This window comes from Amphibalanus amphitrite, unplaced genomic scaffold (assembly GCF_019059575.1).
Source record: "Amphibalanus amphitrite isolate SeventyFive unplaced genomic scaffold, NRLGWU_Aamphi_draft 001643F_arrow, whole genome shotgun sequence".
Lineage (NCBI taxonomy): Eukaryota > Metazoa > Arthropoda > Thecostraca > Balanomorpha > Balanidae > Amphibalanus > Amphibalanus amphitrite.
The window spans coordinates 38553-57233 of NW_024883136.1; the positions used below are offsets into that span (position 1 = coordinate 38553).

An 18681-nucleotide genomic window follows, 5' to 3' on the forward strand; every position below is an offset into this window, starting at 1 on the left:
AGGTTTATGTTTTGAGCCAGCCTTCTTATGACGGTGTAGGAAGTCAGGTAGCATTAGCAGAAGTCATTAACATTCACCGTTACCAATAAACTTGACAATGCTCAGATGCTGACCTAATTGATCTCTGCAAGCCGCCGCGTCTATAAACTCGCACCTCTCATTTGATGACCTCAGCGTTCCGATTCCACTCACATCACACCCATCGCACAGTGGGGATTTTTCCGATCTAGCACGTATTTATTCGTAGAGGGCAAACCATAGGTAGAATTGTAGCCAGATTGTGCACAGATGTTGGCTGGTGTGTCCTGGTGAGAATTTTACCTGTAAATGTGCATAATCAACATAGTATAGGGGGTTCAATTGGACCCCCCGCTCAGCCGTTTGGCCCCTGATCAAGCTAGAGCTTCGCGGAAAAGTCAAGCGTGCTGCCTATGACGAAATTAGGCCGAATATATCCAATTTCAAAGTCCAAGGTCATAAGCTGACTTTCCAAGTCAGTTTAATGACCCAACTAAAGTTGGGAAATCGAGACCTCTTGAAACTTCGCAAAGTTAGGGTGTTACGGGGTATTTTGGGGTGCTGATCACGGATTTCATGTTAGTTTTGATCACAGACGATGTCTTTATGCATTTAGGCCAGGTCGGGTCAGGTCAGGTTAGATCAATTAGTAGGCGTCCTGCCGGCCATCCATAGAAGTGTCACCTACTACTGATAGCTTCGTAACATGGAACGAAGACACTAGAACTGCTTCGTAAATATTCAAATGGCTGCTAAAATCGAAATCAGCACCAAAAACTACCCTAGAAACAAGTAAAACTCGAAAAAGTGAACCAAGGTCATCAAAAGGTCAATGACCTTGACTTGACCTTCACGTGACCTTGACACCCACCATTATGCATGGCACCAACATCATTTCACGTATTTGAACGTTTAAAACCACAAAAAGACTGGAAACCGCGGATAATGTGAGCTGGCATACGCCGAATCGCGATTCCGGCCAAACATGGTCTCGAGAAATATGTCACAGGTCAAAGGTCAGTTGGGTCAGAGTCATGAAATTTTTAGGTTAGATGTAAAATTGATGATCTCGAGGGTACCGAAAGTTTCGGCGCGATCGGCCGCTTTTTGCGCGAGTAATTTGCGGAAAACCATGGGGTTTTATCCGACCCCTTCCCCCTCCCCCTCCCCACAAGTGCGATGGTTAATAAGGTTACGGTATGTATAATTTACGCTTGTCATCCTATTCCTAATGAATGTGTCTCAGAAAATATGCATCATATAAATCACGAAGTAAAATTATTCGCCTATGTCCGGAACATACCTATATCGTGCTGTTTGCCCTAGCGCTCCTCGAGTGGGGTGTTAAGATACTCTAAAGTGAATATTCCGTGTTCAGGCAAGTTTCGGCAGCCAAACTAGGCGTTGTCTTGTGCAGAAGAAAGTGGCGAATTCGATAGGATATATTTCGGAGTGGAAAAGTGTGGAGAACATTGTTGATTTCCTACATTTATTTAGAATACCATTCCTTCAATATGGTGTCTGTAAGGGTTTTTTGTAAAGGGCATTTTTGTGACCTTAGTAAGGTTGTGGCATACTTTCTGTTTGCCATTCCATTCCTAATAAAGGTGCCTTTCAGACGATATGCAACTTTAAGACCTCGCAAGATTAAAACCAACAGGACAGGACAATGAAATTGAGCTATACATTCGGGCCTTGCTGAGCCCATTGAGTAATCACGCATGAGTGTGAACTTTGGGCGCATTTTTCCTAGTTTTGCTGTGGACATACAGATAAAACAATGCCATATATGAAAAATTCAGACATTTCTTAGCCCTACTGACACAAAAAATAAACAAAAATCCAAAAAATATTTTTTGAATTAATAGGCGCTAGATCGGAAAAATCCCCACTGTGCATCGGTCCAATTTAGCGCCCACCAGATTCTCAGCCACGTCTTGCACCATCCCCTGTCAGCCCACACAGGTGTCAGAACGTGTCTATACATTATAACCACCGCCCACCACACGCCCGGGCAGGTATCAATAGAGTTCAAATCCAACGAATCCGCATTCCGTGCAAGGTCTAGCGAGCGTGCCGAACGGTAGCATTTCCACGCAATCTCTCCACTGAACAGAACCGATAGAGAACTATCGGATGATGTCAAAGTGTACGGGAAAACGATACTGATGTTTGTGTTTGCTGTATGGCTTGGTCAAATGCTGCAATACAGACAGCCGGTCAAAACAGAGACTCTTTGTGCATGAAGTTTGGCTCTTCCTGCAGTAAAGCAGCGCAACTAGGCAAATAGCCATGGATTGACAAGTCTTTGAGAGGAGAACAACGGGAAATTAATGACAATCACCTAACGTTCGCGGATAACACAAAAGAGCATCCCAAAGCAAAAGAAACTTATGGCGAAGGTAGCTCGAAAGTCAAATTCAATCGAAATGCACTGAATTATGAATATTTGAGTTTAAAGTTCATAGTTTTGAGTTCGAGTGAGCAAAGAAACAATGATTTTTTTCGCAAGAATGCACGTGAGCCAACTGTCACATTTTCGCCAAGAATCACTTATTCGCCTTTGCGAGCAATTATCATCGCACCTTAGCAAAAATAAGCACCTCAAGACCCCCAGTCGCTTAAGGAAACACTAATTGGTATGGTATGACGGGTATCAAAGATATGACGCAAGCTCATAATGCTCATATCTCCTAGAGCCGCGCATCCACTGTAAAGGGCATCACCTACATTACGCCTGATCACACACAGCAACCGATATCCCCGTTACCATCGTAGCAATTAACAGAACGCAAGTGCGTCATTCGCACATTTTGTCATCGAGTTTCTCGGTGGAAATTACGCGCTCTAGCGTTACCAAAAGACTGTAGCAATAAATGGAACAAGCTTCCGCAACTGTCGGCGACTTTGTTCATAAATTAGGGCCGAAAGTTTGCAATGAGAGCCGTAGCCTGACATGGGACCATCCTCGAGCGCACTAATTGAAGTCAGTAGTGAAATACTATCGCCCGAGCCACTCGCCGGTCGTCATGGCAACCAAAAGTTCCGACCGTGACACACTGCGACGCAGTACATTTTGATGAGACTAGATTTGATAAACTTGATAGCCGGATGGTGATCTTGTTCAAAACAAGGCTAGAAAGCATCATTAGGTACTGCTGGCCATTGCATTACGATGAGCTATGACATCAGCAGTGAGACGTGCAGTCAGTGTCCTAGGATTGGAAAATTTGGGTGCAAAGCAGCACCCAAGTCACCATGAATTTTCCACTCTTTTTTAGCTTATTTGAGGATAATTTTCCACTCCCTAAATTTTTTTTTGTCAATACATCAGCACTTAAAATAAGAAAAGAACATGTGTAAATATAGACAAAAGTGCATCCCATGTTGACATGTCTCTTGAAAACTTGATCCTCAGGGCAATCCTTACCTACTGCACTCCATCCCAGCCAAAGGCCATCCTTCAAGTCCAAGATCGTCATCATGTCAACTATGAATGGAGGGAAAACTACTGATGGAAGCTGTGCCAAAATCACTGTTCCTGTGATGTGTGTTGTAGAGAACAAATTTTTATATAACCATAAATTTGTGCTTGCTTATTTTTTGGCTATGACAGCCTATTGATATCAGGCTGTCAGAAATAGCCTGTACCTGTTGACAGACATTTAACCTGTAAGTGTATTTGGAGCTAAATAAATCCATGTTAGGGTGAGAAAATGAGGCAATATTGTCATTGTAATGATATAGGTATATGAGCCGTGGAATGTGGTTGCACTCAGTTGCACTCACCTGCCTTTCTACTGAACAGATAAAAAAGAACTAGAATGACATGTTCCTCAATCCTCAGCAACCTACACCAATAGAAAACACATAATCTAGCATTCACATACATAAAAGCAATCAAAACTATTAAACATTCATCAGATCAGCAACTTTGGATCGCATACACTGACACTGCTCAACAACCAAACGCTGCATATTTTACAGTCACAAGGGATTGTTTATATGCATTTGCCAGCTGTTGTTTGAGTGTCAAAGATTTTGATTGCCATATGAAGTTTTCCCTTACATATGGGTCATTCAACGAAGGTTACCTCTACTATTTAAAAAAGAATCACAGAAGAGAAGCTGCTGCTAAATTCTATAGTTCCGAGTGGTTTATTCACAAAAACAACAATATCTCTTGAATTTCATCAGGAATCCAAAAGTTTGACTTATTCGCTCATGCAGATTACTATCTTCTATATCCCTGTCAAGCTTGAAAAGAATCTATTGTGTAGTTTGCATTTGCGGAAGGGAAGTGTGGTAATTGCTGTTAACACATGCAGCAAAATTGCAGGCACTTGGCGTGTTTGTGCTGAATTCAAATAGACATTGATGACCATCATCAGAAACGGCAAACCGTTTTTTATTATTTTGAGGGTTAATACTTCGAAATATTGTTGATATATACAAGAAATACGCCCGGATACCAAACACCGCAAAAAGACACCCAGGAGTGGAAAATCCACCAGCTTCAAACAACAAATTTTTTCGTAAGAAGATCACTTGAATGTGAGAGAACGCATTTTTTTCTATCAGAGGCCTGTTTCACTAAAAACTTGTATTTACAAGTGTTTGTAGTTTACAATTCATAAGTATTTTTACCAACTACGTAAAAACCGATTTCACTAAGCTTCATCGCCAGTGGCACCTCCGATAAGAAAATGTTTGCAAATAAACTTGTAAACAGTAAAAATCAGTAAAAATGTTTTTAATCAAGAACTATAGCATGTTAAAGATATTGCTTCTTTGTATCAAATATTGTCTAGTATTCATGTCAGAAGCTGCCTAATTAAATTATATTTAATGATGCTGTTGGAAAAAGATATAAATGATAATTCACATTGTCCTATTATTGTAAGAAAATAACACGCAAAACATTTGACAGCAGAAGACTGTTGAATGCAATTATGGCGCGCGAATGACAAAACTTGACGATATTTTAATACCGATTATTTCGCATCTTAGGGTGCGTGCTAAGTAAAAATTGAGCATGAAACGACTCAACAAAGCCTATTTGTTCTAAATATATGACTGTTTTGCATTATTGCACAAAAAGTATCAAAATTCCGAACGTCAGGACCACTGGAATTTCAGGTTTGTAATTACGATGTTTTCTTTCAAGTTTCTGGTCTTCGTGAAACAGAAAGTTTGCGATTCCCATGTTTTCTTGCAAACTTTTTCTTGTAAAAAAGTTTGCAAATTTTAAACTCAAAATTCATATTCAAAGGTTTCGTGAAATCCAAATCTCAAATGTTGGTAATTATTTCTTGTAAACTCAAGCTTTTTCTTTGTAAATACAAGTTTTATTTGTTAGTGAAACAGGCCTCTGATAGAGTGATTTGGTTGCCTTCCGTGACTTATTTTTTGCGAAAAACACAAGAACACGATCGCCACGGTCGGAGCGGCTTACCGGAGAGGGAGGGAGGGAAGAATGACCTTGAGTAACGCAAACATACAATTCTTGCGCATTTGTGTCGATTGAAGTTGGTGTGAAATCGCAAGCCGTCTTCAACAGAGACCTGTTTCACTAACAAATAAAGTGTGTAATTACAAAGAAAAAACTTGAGTTTAAAAGAAATATTTACCAACATTTGAAATTTGGATTTCACGAAACCTCCGAGCATGAATTTTGAGTTTAAAATTTACCAACTTTTTTACAAGAAAAAAGTTTGTAAGAAACATCGAAATCGCAAACTTTCTGTTTCACGAAGACCAAAAACTTGAAAGAAAACGTTGTACTTACAAACCCGAAATTCCAATGGCTCTTACGTTCGGAATTTTATTACTTTTTGTGCAATGATGCAAAGCAATCAATTATTTAAAACAAATATGATATGCTGAGCATTATATGCTCTTTTTTACTTAGCACAATCCCTACGAACCAGCTACGAGCAATAAATAAATATCGTCATGTTTTGTCATTCGCGCGCCATAATTGCATTCAACAGTCTTCTGCTGTCAAATGTTTTGCGTGTTATTTTCTTTCAATAATAAGATATTGTGAACTATCATTTATACCATTTAGAAACAGCATCATTATTTATAATTTATTCATGCATTTTTTCACATGAATACTAGACATATGTAATTTGATAAAAAGAAGCAATATCTGTAACATGTTGTAGTTCTTGATCAAAAACATTTTTACTGTTTACAAGTTTTTTTGCAAACTCTTTTTATCGGAGGTGCCGCTGGTGATGAAGTTTAGTGAAATCCGATTTTACATAGTTTGCAAAAATACTTATGAATTGTAAAGTTCAAACACTTGTAATCGCAAGTTTTTAGTGAAACAGGCCTCAGATAAGTCTGTTGGACGCAAGAGCCAAGCTGCTACGCGCCCTAACCCAGAACAACAACAACAACAACAGATAAGTCGTAAAATCAGTTCCCTGCCTTGATATCTTTATAATTCTGAGTGTAAGCTTGTGTTATTTCATCTTTTAAAATTATTATCAGTCTTCGATAGTAGGGTCAGTTGTTCCGGCAATATGAGACAGAGGTATTTGATAGGCATTTCAATTTGATTGTCTTTGTACAATAGGTAGGTACCTACCAGTTCCCACAGCTAGCAGCTACCTAATAGGAATTACCTTTTTTGTATTTAGTATGAATTTTATGTAGCCATTCAGCATTGGCACATCACTTGGAACTCTCTAGCCCCCTTTGCAGGCAGGGTTGGCAGGGGGTGGCAAAAACTGGTTTTTGCCAGTGGTTTTAACCGGTTTAAAGGGACTATCCCACCTTCTAAAATGTTGTTAAAACCAGTTAAATTGTGCCCGACTTTATAGATTGGATGACCAGGAACACGGTTCTGGCATTTATTTTTCATTAAACATCTTAGGCTTCCCATATTCCAAACACAAACTTTCAAATATGTGACGTCACCGCCCAAAATTACCTCCTTCCCCAGGCCACATTACTGTCATAAAGCTGATTCTTTTTACTCTGTAGGCACCACAACAAAGTTCAGACCAAGTTTTAAGCGATTTTTCAACGAACAAACCCATTTAAATCAGAATGACTAAACGAGGTGACGTCACACTAACGGTCGCTCCATGTTGAAGATAGGGCCTTGTACAAGGCCCATTTTCAAATGAAGGGAACGAATTTCTTCAACACCAAAAGGCCGCGGGGCTTGCAACCTAGATAGATAGTGGTTTCTGAACCTCGCCGCAAACTTGGCTATCTCAACTCAAACCCCATGTTAAAGGTGGGATAGTCCCTTTAAACCGGCTGGCAGAAACCCTGGTGGCAAGAACTGGCAAAAACTGGCTAAAACTCAGATGGCCAAACCTACAACTTGTCTAGTTAGGAATGGATTTGAAATGTACAAATGCATTTCTGGTAGTTATATAGATGCACTAAACATTCTGAAGTTGCCTCATTACTTATCCCTGCTTAAAATGTCTATGCATGTCGTTAGACATCCACAACGGAATGTATTTCCATGTAAGGGGAGAGAGGGACAAGGCGGCCACGGTAAGTAGGGTGTCATGCGGTGCCGTGCGCATATCAGTGGCAGCTACTTCTTCGCACTTCTGATTGTGCAGGATTCACCCAGTCACCCATGCACTGGCTCATTTGTCACCCCCAAAAGGCATCTTACTAGCTCCTTATGGATAGCCCATGAAAATGTTTCTGAGTTAGGTATGAAACATTTCAGTGGTCAATGTCACTTCTGTTTGAAAGCATAAAGCTTTCACCGAATTCTCCTTAAAATGTTTCCCGTTCAAAATCATGACCAGGCATAGCATTGTGATATTTCTGAGTTTTTGCCAGTTTTTGCCACTTTTTGCCGGTTAAAACCGGTTTAAACCGGCAAATGGCATAAACTAGTTTTTGCCGGCAAAAATGCCAACCCTGTTTGCAGGGTAAATGCCCTTTGGCCTTGTGTAGATGAAAAACAAATTGCTGAGAAATGCAGGTTTTCATTTTTAATAGCATCGTCACCAATATTAGGTGCTATAGCCATACTACTAAGTTAAACCTTACATTGTCTACTCCTCAAGGTTTTTAGTTGGTTACGAAGAGCAAAGTTATTGGTGACAGCAATCATAGCTTCAGGCGTCAATTGTTGTCGGCTGTGCCCGTAGGTGGCAGTTATGAAGCTCTATGTTATGCCTAATTTTCCACTCATTTTGCTCGTTTTTGGTCTGATTTTTCCACTCGACACCCTAGCTCAAAACCAATTCTAGGACACTGGACGTGCTCATCATTAGCCCTGTTCAATAATACTCAAATTGCTAATATTGTGATTACAGAACCTCTTTTTTGTGAGTAAATAAACAGTCCTCCATCTGATTCTATAATAGGGACACAGTGAACGAAACCGATGGTATTAATTCTCTTTCAGTAGTAGGTATCTCACAGCAAAACTCAAAACAAAACTTCCAAACAAGCACATTTGATCATTGGATAAGTAAGCAATCAACCCATGGGCTAAAAGACCATACAGGGCCCATTACAACAACTTTGTCCTTCATTCCATACCTACTTAAGCACCAGCCCTGTCCTACTCCTCCGCCCATTTCGCCTGCTTTGTTAATCAACTCTTCCAGTGAAAGGCCACACTCGCAATCTCAGTTCAGCTAATTCCAGCCAGCTTAATTTCCAGCCCTCCAAGTTGAGGACTCATCCTACCTTTCCCCACGTCCTAGGCTGTTCCACCCTCTCCAATAGTCTGCTGTTTTGGTCATGTTCAACTTTTTCTTCCCTCATCACAGGCCTGTTATTTCCACCTCGATAGCCTACTCTGCTGTCCTCAACATCTATTTTCAGCTCTCCGTCATTGGTTCGCTCCACCCACTTAGTCCACCACTCCAGACCAGAACAGCTATCCTTTCTCTCCTCCGCACTAGCCCAGAACACCTACCTCGATAGTTCACTACCGTAAAGTGGGGCTATTTGAGACAGTGGGGCTATTTGAAACAGTATTTAAAATCGCTATAAGATGAAGACCGTTTGATTTATTTGATATTTTTGTTCAGGGAGGTATGGAATCGAGCAGTAAATCGTCTGAGCAAAAATTAATCATAAATTTCAAACGGTTTTTATTTTATAGCAATTTTAAAAACTGTCTCAAATATCCCCACCTTACGGTATTCCAGTCCAAAACACCCATACTTATTTTCAGCTCTCTCCCGCCATTCCACCCACCTCGATAGTGCGCTGTTCCGGTTCTCTTTTCAGGCTGACCAGGAAGTTTGGGTCCAGTTTGATATCACTCATCGCGGACACCTGAGCAGCCGCTGCATCCTCCCGCCAGCGCGGCTACTCGCGAGAGTCACACATCAGTCCTTCCTCCCAGATGTGCGGACGGCTGGTGGACGTGTGCGAAAACCTGGAAAGCCATCGTCATCGTAAGTCATCGAGTTCAGGTCGTGATACATCCAGGTATTTTGGCTGTGAGCTGGTTCAGGTGCTTTGAAATTTATTTGGATATCATATGCTTCCAGAGCCCTGCTCCAGTGGCAAAACTCAACTGAGGGCTACTGGTATTGCTGCTCGTTAAAAAAAAATAAATCTAGCTTGAACCTTTGAATGAAAAGATTGACAGAGCCAGAGCCTACACTAAGTAGAGCTTGTTGCTCAGACTCCGACTCTACCGTCTGATCTGCAATTTCGGGTAACAGGAGAATTTATATACCAAAGTTTAACATGCCTATCAAAGTTGGACATGGCCTGTCCCAAGCAGCCACCTTTAACTTGCTGCGGCTGCTCCCACCAACCGCTGAGGCTGACCATCCCCATCACAAGTCTCAAATATCGAGCCCAGAGTGACTGAAACCAGTGAGTCCAATACTCTACAACTGTCCTAGTCAGAAAATCTGAATGCATCAGATGCTTTTCAGTTTTCAATTTTTAACATCTTTGAAATATTAGTTTATCAAAATAATATTGTCTTGGCTTTTGATATACATATCTGAGCAGTATTTGCCTCAAAATTTGAGAATGAGGATTGCTCATAATTGTTCAATACAGCAACACAATACAATACCATACAATGCATATAAATTATAAATCTCAATGCTTTCAGAATGCATTAGTTTCAGATACCACATGAGAAGATTATGACACTATTTACACCTATTTGTAAGTGGGTAATCTGAGAATCAATTATCAATCTGTATAATAACATGGAACAAAAATGATAGACGAACGCGTTTCGGCTAAATCACCGTCATCAGCATCTAAAAGGAGAACAAGATGACGGTGATTAAGCCAAAACGCGTTTGTCTATCATTTTTGTTCCGTGTTATTATACTTGTCTCAACTAAAATACAATTATCAATCTGTGCTATCTTACACCTTCAAGTTTCCCAATACAGTTATACCAATAATGTTGACATTGTTCAATAAATAACAACTTAGGTTTAGATTGGCCTAAGAGTAAGCACACTTAAATATCCAGTTCAACCAACCAATGTAAATTCAAACCACAATTTTCCTACCAGATTCCGGAGCAAACACTAAGGAGGCTCGGATTATATCTTCATTTTGTTCTAAATTAAGTTCCTCATTAAGTTTATATATAATTTTGAAACATGAAATGTACAGAAATTCAAGATCACAGAGCTAGGTTCCCAATAATATCAATAGAGCAAACACAAAACATTGCTGAGGGCTGTTCGCGGGCCCTGTGAGCGGTCGGACCTCACACAGCCTCGAAGCTCCGCCCACTTCGTCCCTACGTCAGCCTTCCGTCACCGCACACAGTGATCGCTGTGGCCGGTCGGGACCAGCCACAGCGGACTGTCCACCGCACGCAGCCGTGACGTCAGAACCGCCTACCCATCCCCTACCCCCACGCCTGCTGGACGCACCGCACACACTGCACACAGCATTGTGCGGTGCCCGTGAACACCCCTCTGGTTTGCTCCCATCTGGTGATATTTGGCAGGCTGCCAAATTTCAAATAAACCTGTTGCTGGCATATTACTGGGTAAATATAAACAAATCCATAATTTAATATGTAACAAAAGTATTATAACAACAATGAGGAATGTAACAATTCAAAAAAATGCAGCATTATATCATTCTTTGTCCAAACAGCACACATTCAACAAGTGAGCCTTCTATGATTGGTATTAAAACAGTTGTCATGATAGCAAGCATTCGCCAATGCACTTACAATGTCAGATGATATTGACTAAATTTATGGAACAATACACATAAGAAATTATATTAGAAAAATGAAAAAATAAGACAGTTCTCAACCTAAGCTAATGGCAAAAATTGTGAGACATTTGTAGCGCATCAAGTCCAATGCTCAAACAAGATGATCTTAGCCACCAATGTGTCAAATAACATCATTTGAAGTAAATGCTCACCTAATATTCACATGTGTCCATTCGGACAACACATCACACAAATCAAAACAATGAAAGGCACACCTACACACAACGCGTTTACAAACTTTCGCAACTATAGTGATGGGCAAGGAGTTAAGCGAGTACTTTACTTTCGAAAGTTTCTAGGTACTGGTACTGACTTATGCAGCCAAGAAGCTTGTTTCAACTTTTTATTGGAAACAATTTGAAGTAAAAATGAAATGAGAAAGTGTTTCTACTCTAAATATGAACAGCTGCAATCGATTTTTAGTACTCTTATTGATATATCTAGATCCGTGAAGCTTCGTGTCTACTAAAGCTTCTAAGCTACACCGCTAGATGTCACGAAAAGCGATTAAATGAATCCTCAAGGGCGTTGCCGCGACTCGCTGAATGAATGAATGAATGGGTGAATGAAGAATGAATGAGGGATTAATCCATGAATGAGTGATACTCATCATGCCCATGTTAAATATATTCATTTCTTTGCGGCTGCTCTCACTTCTCAGTCCTCTTGTCCATGCTTCTGGTCCGGCTGGGCCCGCTGGCGCCGCGCATTCAGTCGAGGCTCCAGCGATTGGGTGGCTGCGCAGCCACCCAATCGCTGCAGCCCCAGCGGTTGGTCTGCAGGGACAACCTCTGGTTGACCTGACCTGGCCTACCCGAATTGCATGAATGCCTACAACATCATCAGATACCAAATTCGAATTCAGGATCCACCCCCCTCTCAACAACCTCTCACAAGACGCTCTAGCAGGTCCCGATTTGCCGACTTTTGGGGTCATTGACCTGACCTGGAGGGTCAACCAGTGATCTAGGTACCTAAACTCGGGTATCATTGGCTTTCTCTCGTCATGACTCACGAGCAACACGCTCGTTCTTTCGCAAAGCTCCTAGCTCTTGCTCGATTGGGGGCCAAACGTTTGGGGGAGGTTCTTGGACCCCCGGTACGTTAGCAGCTGGCAAATCAGGCCAAAAATGTCCCCTCTCAGCCAAGTGTTACTGGCCTTGATCCGCTACTCATACTAGTAGTTTAAACAGTAGCGGCTACTGTTTAACCCGCGCCCGGCTGGGGGTCCTGGATTTCCACGCCCTGCTGGGCGGGGGGGTGTTTGAACACCCCCCTTCTAACTCGGCTCCTGGGCCACGTAGCGACACGCGGAAGGCGGTGTTCGAAAGAGCGTCAAAAATAATGAGGAAATCACTTCGGTCAATTTTTTGGTCAGGTCAAAGGTCAGGTCACCAGAGGTCATCGAAGGCAAAATTTCGCCGATTTCGAGGTCGAATGTCGACAACTTCCAAGAAGCCAACGCATAACTCGGGAACCAATAGAGCTACAGCGCCGCAGAAAAGCGCATTCGATAGCCCTATTAACGCCCTATCTGAGTAATTTTCTCAAATTTGACCTAACGTCAACGGTTTTGCCTGCAGGGGGCAAAAACTGCAAAAATAGCCGATTTTTTCGGAAACAGTTTTTCTGCAATAACTTTTGACTCAAGCCTTGTACGAGCTTACTTTTACCGGCATCGTGTTCCTCTTGTCAAGACGCATCGAATGAACTATAACTTGACCTTGAAAGGTCAACCTGAAAATTTGACCTCAGGTCAAGGTCATGACCTGACCGGAAAGGGTCATGTTGCATATCAGTCGATCGGTATCGTCGAGCTGAACACATCTAAGGCGTTTTCATCGTTCTAGCATGCCTCTATCAAAAGTTATTTGCGAAAAACTGTTAGATACTATTCGTGACCTAAGATGACCTCAGGGCATAATCAGGGGTCACGGACACCATTTTCATGTTCAGTGTGTCTAAACCACTTGTAATTCAGTGTTTGGGAGTGTTTATAATGTATTTCGTCCAAAAGAGGCGCATTTCAATTTTCTCCCATTGACTTATAATTGTGAGGTCGCAAAATTGACCTGACCTTAGGTCATCGATATCAAAATTCTGAGATATACATTTTGTACATGCTATTGCTCTTAGCAATCGCTGAAAGTTTCAAAGCGATCGGTCACTCGGTGTAGCTATGACTGACATTGAAACTTTTTATGAGGTGAGGTCACTTCAAGTGACCTGGTGACCTGACCTTGAATGACCTTGGTCTGAAATTTTCACAACATGTGTAGAATTGATGTATGATAAGGTGTACCAAAAACGGCGGCGCTCCGCGCCGCCGTTTTTGAGATATTCGTGAAAAACCACAAGGGGGGGTGTTCAAACACCCCCCCCCCCAGCAGGGCGCGGGTTAACCTTCGCCCCAGTGGGGGGGGGGGCATATGTTACCACCCTGTTGCGTTTTTTGCGTGTGAATAAAAAACCACGGCGCGTAGCGCCGCGCCGCTTGATATAGCTTTTTGTGCATCAATTTTGGACAATGTGTGAAATTTTTGACCCCAGGTCATGTCAGGTCAGGTCACCGGGTCAAGGTAACTGATCAAGCCTAAAAAAGTTTGCAATGAGCCTGCAGTGTTTGATAGAGAGGTTTTAAACTTGGTGGATTGCATGATGTTATGGGCGCCTACAATTTGTATATCTCGGATTTTTTTTATATCCGTGACCTAAGGTCAGGTCAGTGGCGTTACCCATTATAAGTCAATGGAGAAAAACAAAAATGCCTCTAGATCTGTGTGTACGCATAGGAACAGTCCAAATATTTCAGAATCACAATGATTTGGGCCACCCGTGACGACCAATGTGTCTTTTTTGCTGATAGCCTCTAGAAAGGTCATCCGAGGTCAATTGAGGCTACAAAAATATTTTTGCCAATAACTCTCGATTGGAAAGAGATAAAACGCTGGGGATGGCCTCATTGTGATTGTCTTGCCGAGACGCATCGACTGATATGCAACATGACCTTTTCCGGTCAGGTCATGACCTTGACCTGAGATCAAATTTTCAAGTTGACCTTTCAAGGTCAAATTATAGTTCATTCGACGCGTCTCGGCGAGAGGAGCACGATTCTGGCAATAGAAATGTCCTAGCTTTTTTTTACTCAAAAGTTATTGTCGAAAAACACTTTTCGTAAAAACAGCTATTTTGGAGTTTTTGCCCTCTTGAGGCTAAACCACTGACCTGAGGTCATTTTTGATAATGACCTTATCAAAAGAAGAGTTCAAAATTCAAAAACTATCGATCGCTTTTCCAAGCGTTTTTCTAGCTATCATAGTTCCTGAGATAATGGCATGTTTTCTGAAAAATATAATGACAATTCGCAAATTTTGACCTTTGATGACCTCTGGTGACCCCAATATTGCTCTAAGATGAAAAATGACTGAAATACTCTCAAAGGTACGCATCGAGAGCTATCGACTGCTTTTTACCGCGTCTTCCTAGTTCCTAGCCCTCTTAGTTTTTGAGTAAGAGATGGGTGGTAACCAGGGATGCGGAGCCGTGGAAATTTCAGACGGCTCCGGCTCCGGCTTCGGCTCCGGAGAAAAAAATCGGCTCCGGCTCCGCCTCCGGGTAAAATGTCATGGCGGCTCCGGCTCCGGCTCCGGCTCCGAGTAAAATGATCCGGCTCCGGCGGCTCCGGCTCCGGTGGCTCCGGCTCCGGCTTCTACTCAGTACATCCCCTATGCGATCAATTAAATACGAGTGGAAGAAAAAAGGCGAAGGGATTGGTACACGTTGCTTCTGTATTTGTATAACAAGGCTATTTTGAATACCACATTGTTTTACGCCTTGTACTGTCAAACTGAACTAGGTAAATAATTGTTTCCTCTTAAGAAAAGGAGCCGGAGTCGCCCCCTTTTTTGACGGCTCCGGCTCCGGCTCCGGCTCCGGGCTATATTGTTTCACGGCTCCGGCTCCGGCTCCGGCTCCGGGCAAAATATGCCGGCTCCGGCGGCTCCGGCTCCGGCTCCGCATCCCTGGTGGTAACATATGCCCTGCCCCCCCCCCCCCCCCCCACTAGGGCGAAGTTGGCTGAGACCGCCACTGGGGCGCGGGTTAACCCTCGCCGGACCTATTGGTTTTCTACATACGCGCCGGCCGAGGGGGGGGGGCGGGTACGACCCCCCCTCGCCGTTTCGCCCCTGGTGGAGCTAGCGCGTCGCGGAAAAAACGAGCGTGTGCGCCGTTACGAGACGCAGAGATTGGTACCCGATTTTAAGGTCCTAGGTCAACCGGTGACCTCTGAGGTCAGGTCAAGTGCCCCAGGGTACGGTTCAGTTTTTGGTGAATAACTTCGCAAAAAACGGCCGCAGAGCCGCGATTTTGGCAGCATCGTGTTCGCCTTGATCAGGCGCGTCGAATGATATACTTTTGTCCGGGTCAGGTCAACTTGGGGTGTTGACCTCAGGTCAAGGTCAGGTCAGCACCCCCAGGTCACGAAGTTGGTCGAAAGAGGTCATGTCGCATATCATTCGATTCGGCAGGTCTTCCTAAGTCCATTGGTGGCTTTCCCGACTCGCTAGCTCAATTTGATCGGGAGTTATTGACGAAAAACTAATATGACCTTGATGACGTCATAAATGAGGTCACGGAAGGTCAATATTGCAAAAGTGACGCATCTAACCTTGCAAGGAGTGCATCAAATCACGATTCTGTGTGCTTGAGATAGTTGGAGATCGTTCCCGGCGCCAGAATAGCAGTTTGAATTTTTCCCCATTGACTTATAATGGTGAGGTCACGAAAATGACCTGACCTCATATGACCTTTAGGAAAAATCCGAGATATACAAGTTGTGAGACTCATAATGGATACTAGATCCTGCAAGTTTCATTTCCCTGTGACATCTCCTCTGGCAGTGAGGGCGTTGCGAAGTTGCGACAGCTGAAGACCGTGCAGAGGTTCACTTATGACGTCATAGGTCAGTGACCTGACCTGACCCAAAAATGCGGTTGGTGTCAAAAGATGCGGCTTGGATCAAAGGTCAGGTATGCCAAGTTTCAGCTCTCTATCGCCAGCGTGTTCGGAGCTATCGCGAAAAAACCCTATGGGGGGGGCGGCACCCGCCCCCCCCCTCGGCCGGCGAGGGTTAAAGCTTATACTTCCACCAAAATGAAGTTGTGACGCGTGCCGGCGGGAACTCATGCTGACGGGGCTAGATAAACTAAGAAAAATAGTTTCAGCATAGCTCAAGCCTTTATTCACTCATCAAATGAGACAAAGATGAACAGACTTTCCTGCACAATTATATCCAATTCATCTAACTTTACTCAACCTAAGGTCTCGCCGGCTCTATCATCGCGTTTCGTAACACAAAGCACTTGAATATAAATAAGTAGCATTTACAAAAATAATATTCATGGTTTCAGAAGCAGATGCAGGTAATGTGTACACAGGACAACTCTGCTTTCGCTGCGTGATAACACAATTATATTTTGTTGGCAACAGCCTGCGCAGACATCCGATGCCCGTAATTGGCCATTAAAATTGAAATTAGCGCAATGTAGTCTAAGAATCGAAAGCCATACACACTGTAGGGTGTGTCATTTTGGGCACTTTTTTCGCAAAACATGGTGCTCCACTGATTTTATCGTGCCCCAGACACGTAGAAACCGTGTGACATTTTTTATTTCCCCCAAATATTAAAACCCATGCGGCGCCGACCGCCGACACTTTGGCCTATCTCTCAGCATTAGCGACCTCAGCGCCCCTAGCGGCAATGTTTTGAACTAACACGCTCGCCATGCTTTGTGAGCTTACGATCATCATTAAATGCATTTTACCGAAATGACGCCTTGCTCTTGGCTTGTCTGGCACTCAGAATGTTGGTGAAAATGTGATGTTATGCATCTTAAAGCACGAAATAGTTCTGTGTTAATGTATATTGCATAGTACTACCCCCGATCCCCGTTCTGGTCTGACGGGATACGTACGAGCGCATGTTTATAGTGCCTGCTATTAGGTGTCACATGTTTTTTTTTTGTAGCGTCGTTCACTGCATAGACCCCGGGGAACAGGGGGGGGGGGCAGTGGGGGCGCTTACCCCCCCCCCCCCATTCAACTTGAGAGCCGAGTGGGCGCCGCCCCCTCAACATTGATGCAACGATGAAGGATCTCTGCTCCCTTTTATGGACCTACATGTCTGTTTTTATATAAACATCAGCACAAGGTATTTCTCTTGCATGTGAATGGTTTCTGCTGATTCGGCATCGATTTAAGAACACCTGCTATTGTCATCCCACTTTGATTTTATCTGAACTTGATCATAACTTTGGTAGGTCAGATTTTATAGGGGAAGTTGGGGGAACGCCGAAGACTTTTTTTCTGACGCCCGTAGCACGCAAGGTAGACAACATAAGCTATTCTTGTTGGCGTCATTCGAGAGGCCAGTCTTTTGCCTTTCAAACATACCAGGCGCATTTGATGAATTCGCATACCGTTAAGCGCACAAACTAAAAATATCAAAGAAGTGACTTTTTCGGCGTTGCCCCGGACTGCGGGGAAAGCCGAAAATGGGAGAAATGATCTACGGGGAATGCCGACATTGATATTTTGCCATTTTATCTCAAAATTTATCCAGAATTGATCAAAGCTGACACGCGTTTTAAGAGCTTGAGGACGCGGTGCACACTGGAAGTTATAATTGTGTGATATAATAAGAACATGCCAGGTAAATCATTCCTTATAGGTAACAGGCCGTTGTGTCGGTTGAAAGTGTAATTTGTGTGACTAAAAATACGCGTTGCTATTCTACAGCAGTTAAGTCCACGTAGCGTGCTTTTAACACGTGCGTAATCGCACGTTTTCGGCATTACCCCAGCCTGCCATACTTTCATTTGCAGGCCCATAACTTTTCAACGTGCTGTATAAATTTCAAATAGGCAGCACACTTATGCAAAGACATGCTAAAGATTACTTGACCGAATTGGCCAGACAAACGGTAGCATAATGAGTAAGAAATGCAGCTTCAAAGGCGCATGTAGTACAAGGGAAACGTACCTTGAAAACGCTCTTGGCGCCCTCACAGTCGAAGTATTCCGAATGACGACTCGTAGCAAACATGCGATAATTGTAGTCACCTAAGCTTCAGAGCATCACTGACAGGTGGCATCCATGTCTTACGGTTTTCGAAATATCTCGAATTTCGGCTTTGCCCCAACTCCGGCATTGCCCCAACTTCCCCTACTGGACCATTTTGGTGCCGGATGGTATTTGATTTGTCGTGATGAGAACATTATGACGTACAACGGTGGTAAAGTCGTTGATTGATACAGGTTTACTCGCTCCGGTGGGAGGCAGTAGCGGCGGAACACCTTCAATTAAGTGGAGTGGGGGGGGGGGGACACTGCCGACTTTTGGTCCCATTCTTTCCATGCAACGCCCATAGGGCTAATGTTA

General features: G+C 43.1%; 1 protein-coding gene across 1 annotated transcript in view; it reads right to left on the reverse strand.

Moving 5' to 3' along the window:
• The window catches only part of LOC122374341 (rap guanine nucleotide exchange factor 6-like), a gene marked incomplete at its 3' end in the record, with an annotated part of 48815 nt that extends 37311 nt beyond the window's left edge, over positions 1-11504 (reverse strand). Inside the window, exons 1-2 of the mRNA XM_043353029.1 lie at positions 11394-11504; positions 9220-9403 (exon numbers count right to left, since the gene is read on the reverse strand). Coding sequence (XP_043208964.1) covers positions 9220-9291 — 72 coding nt within the window. The remainder of the gene's footprint in view (positions 1-9219; positions 9404-11393) is intronic.
• Positions 11505-18681: the final 7177 nt, after the last annotated feature.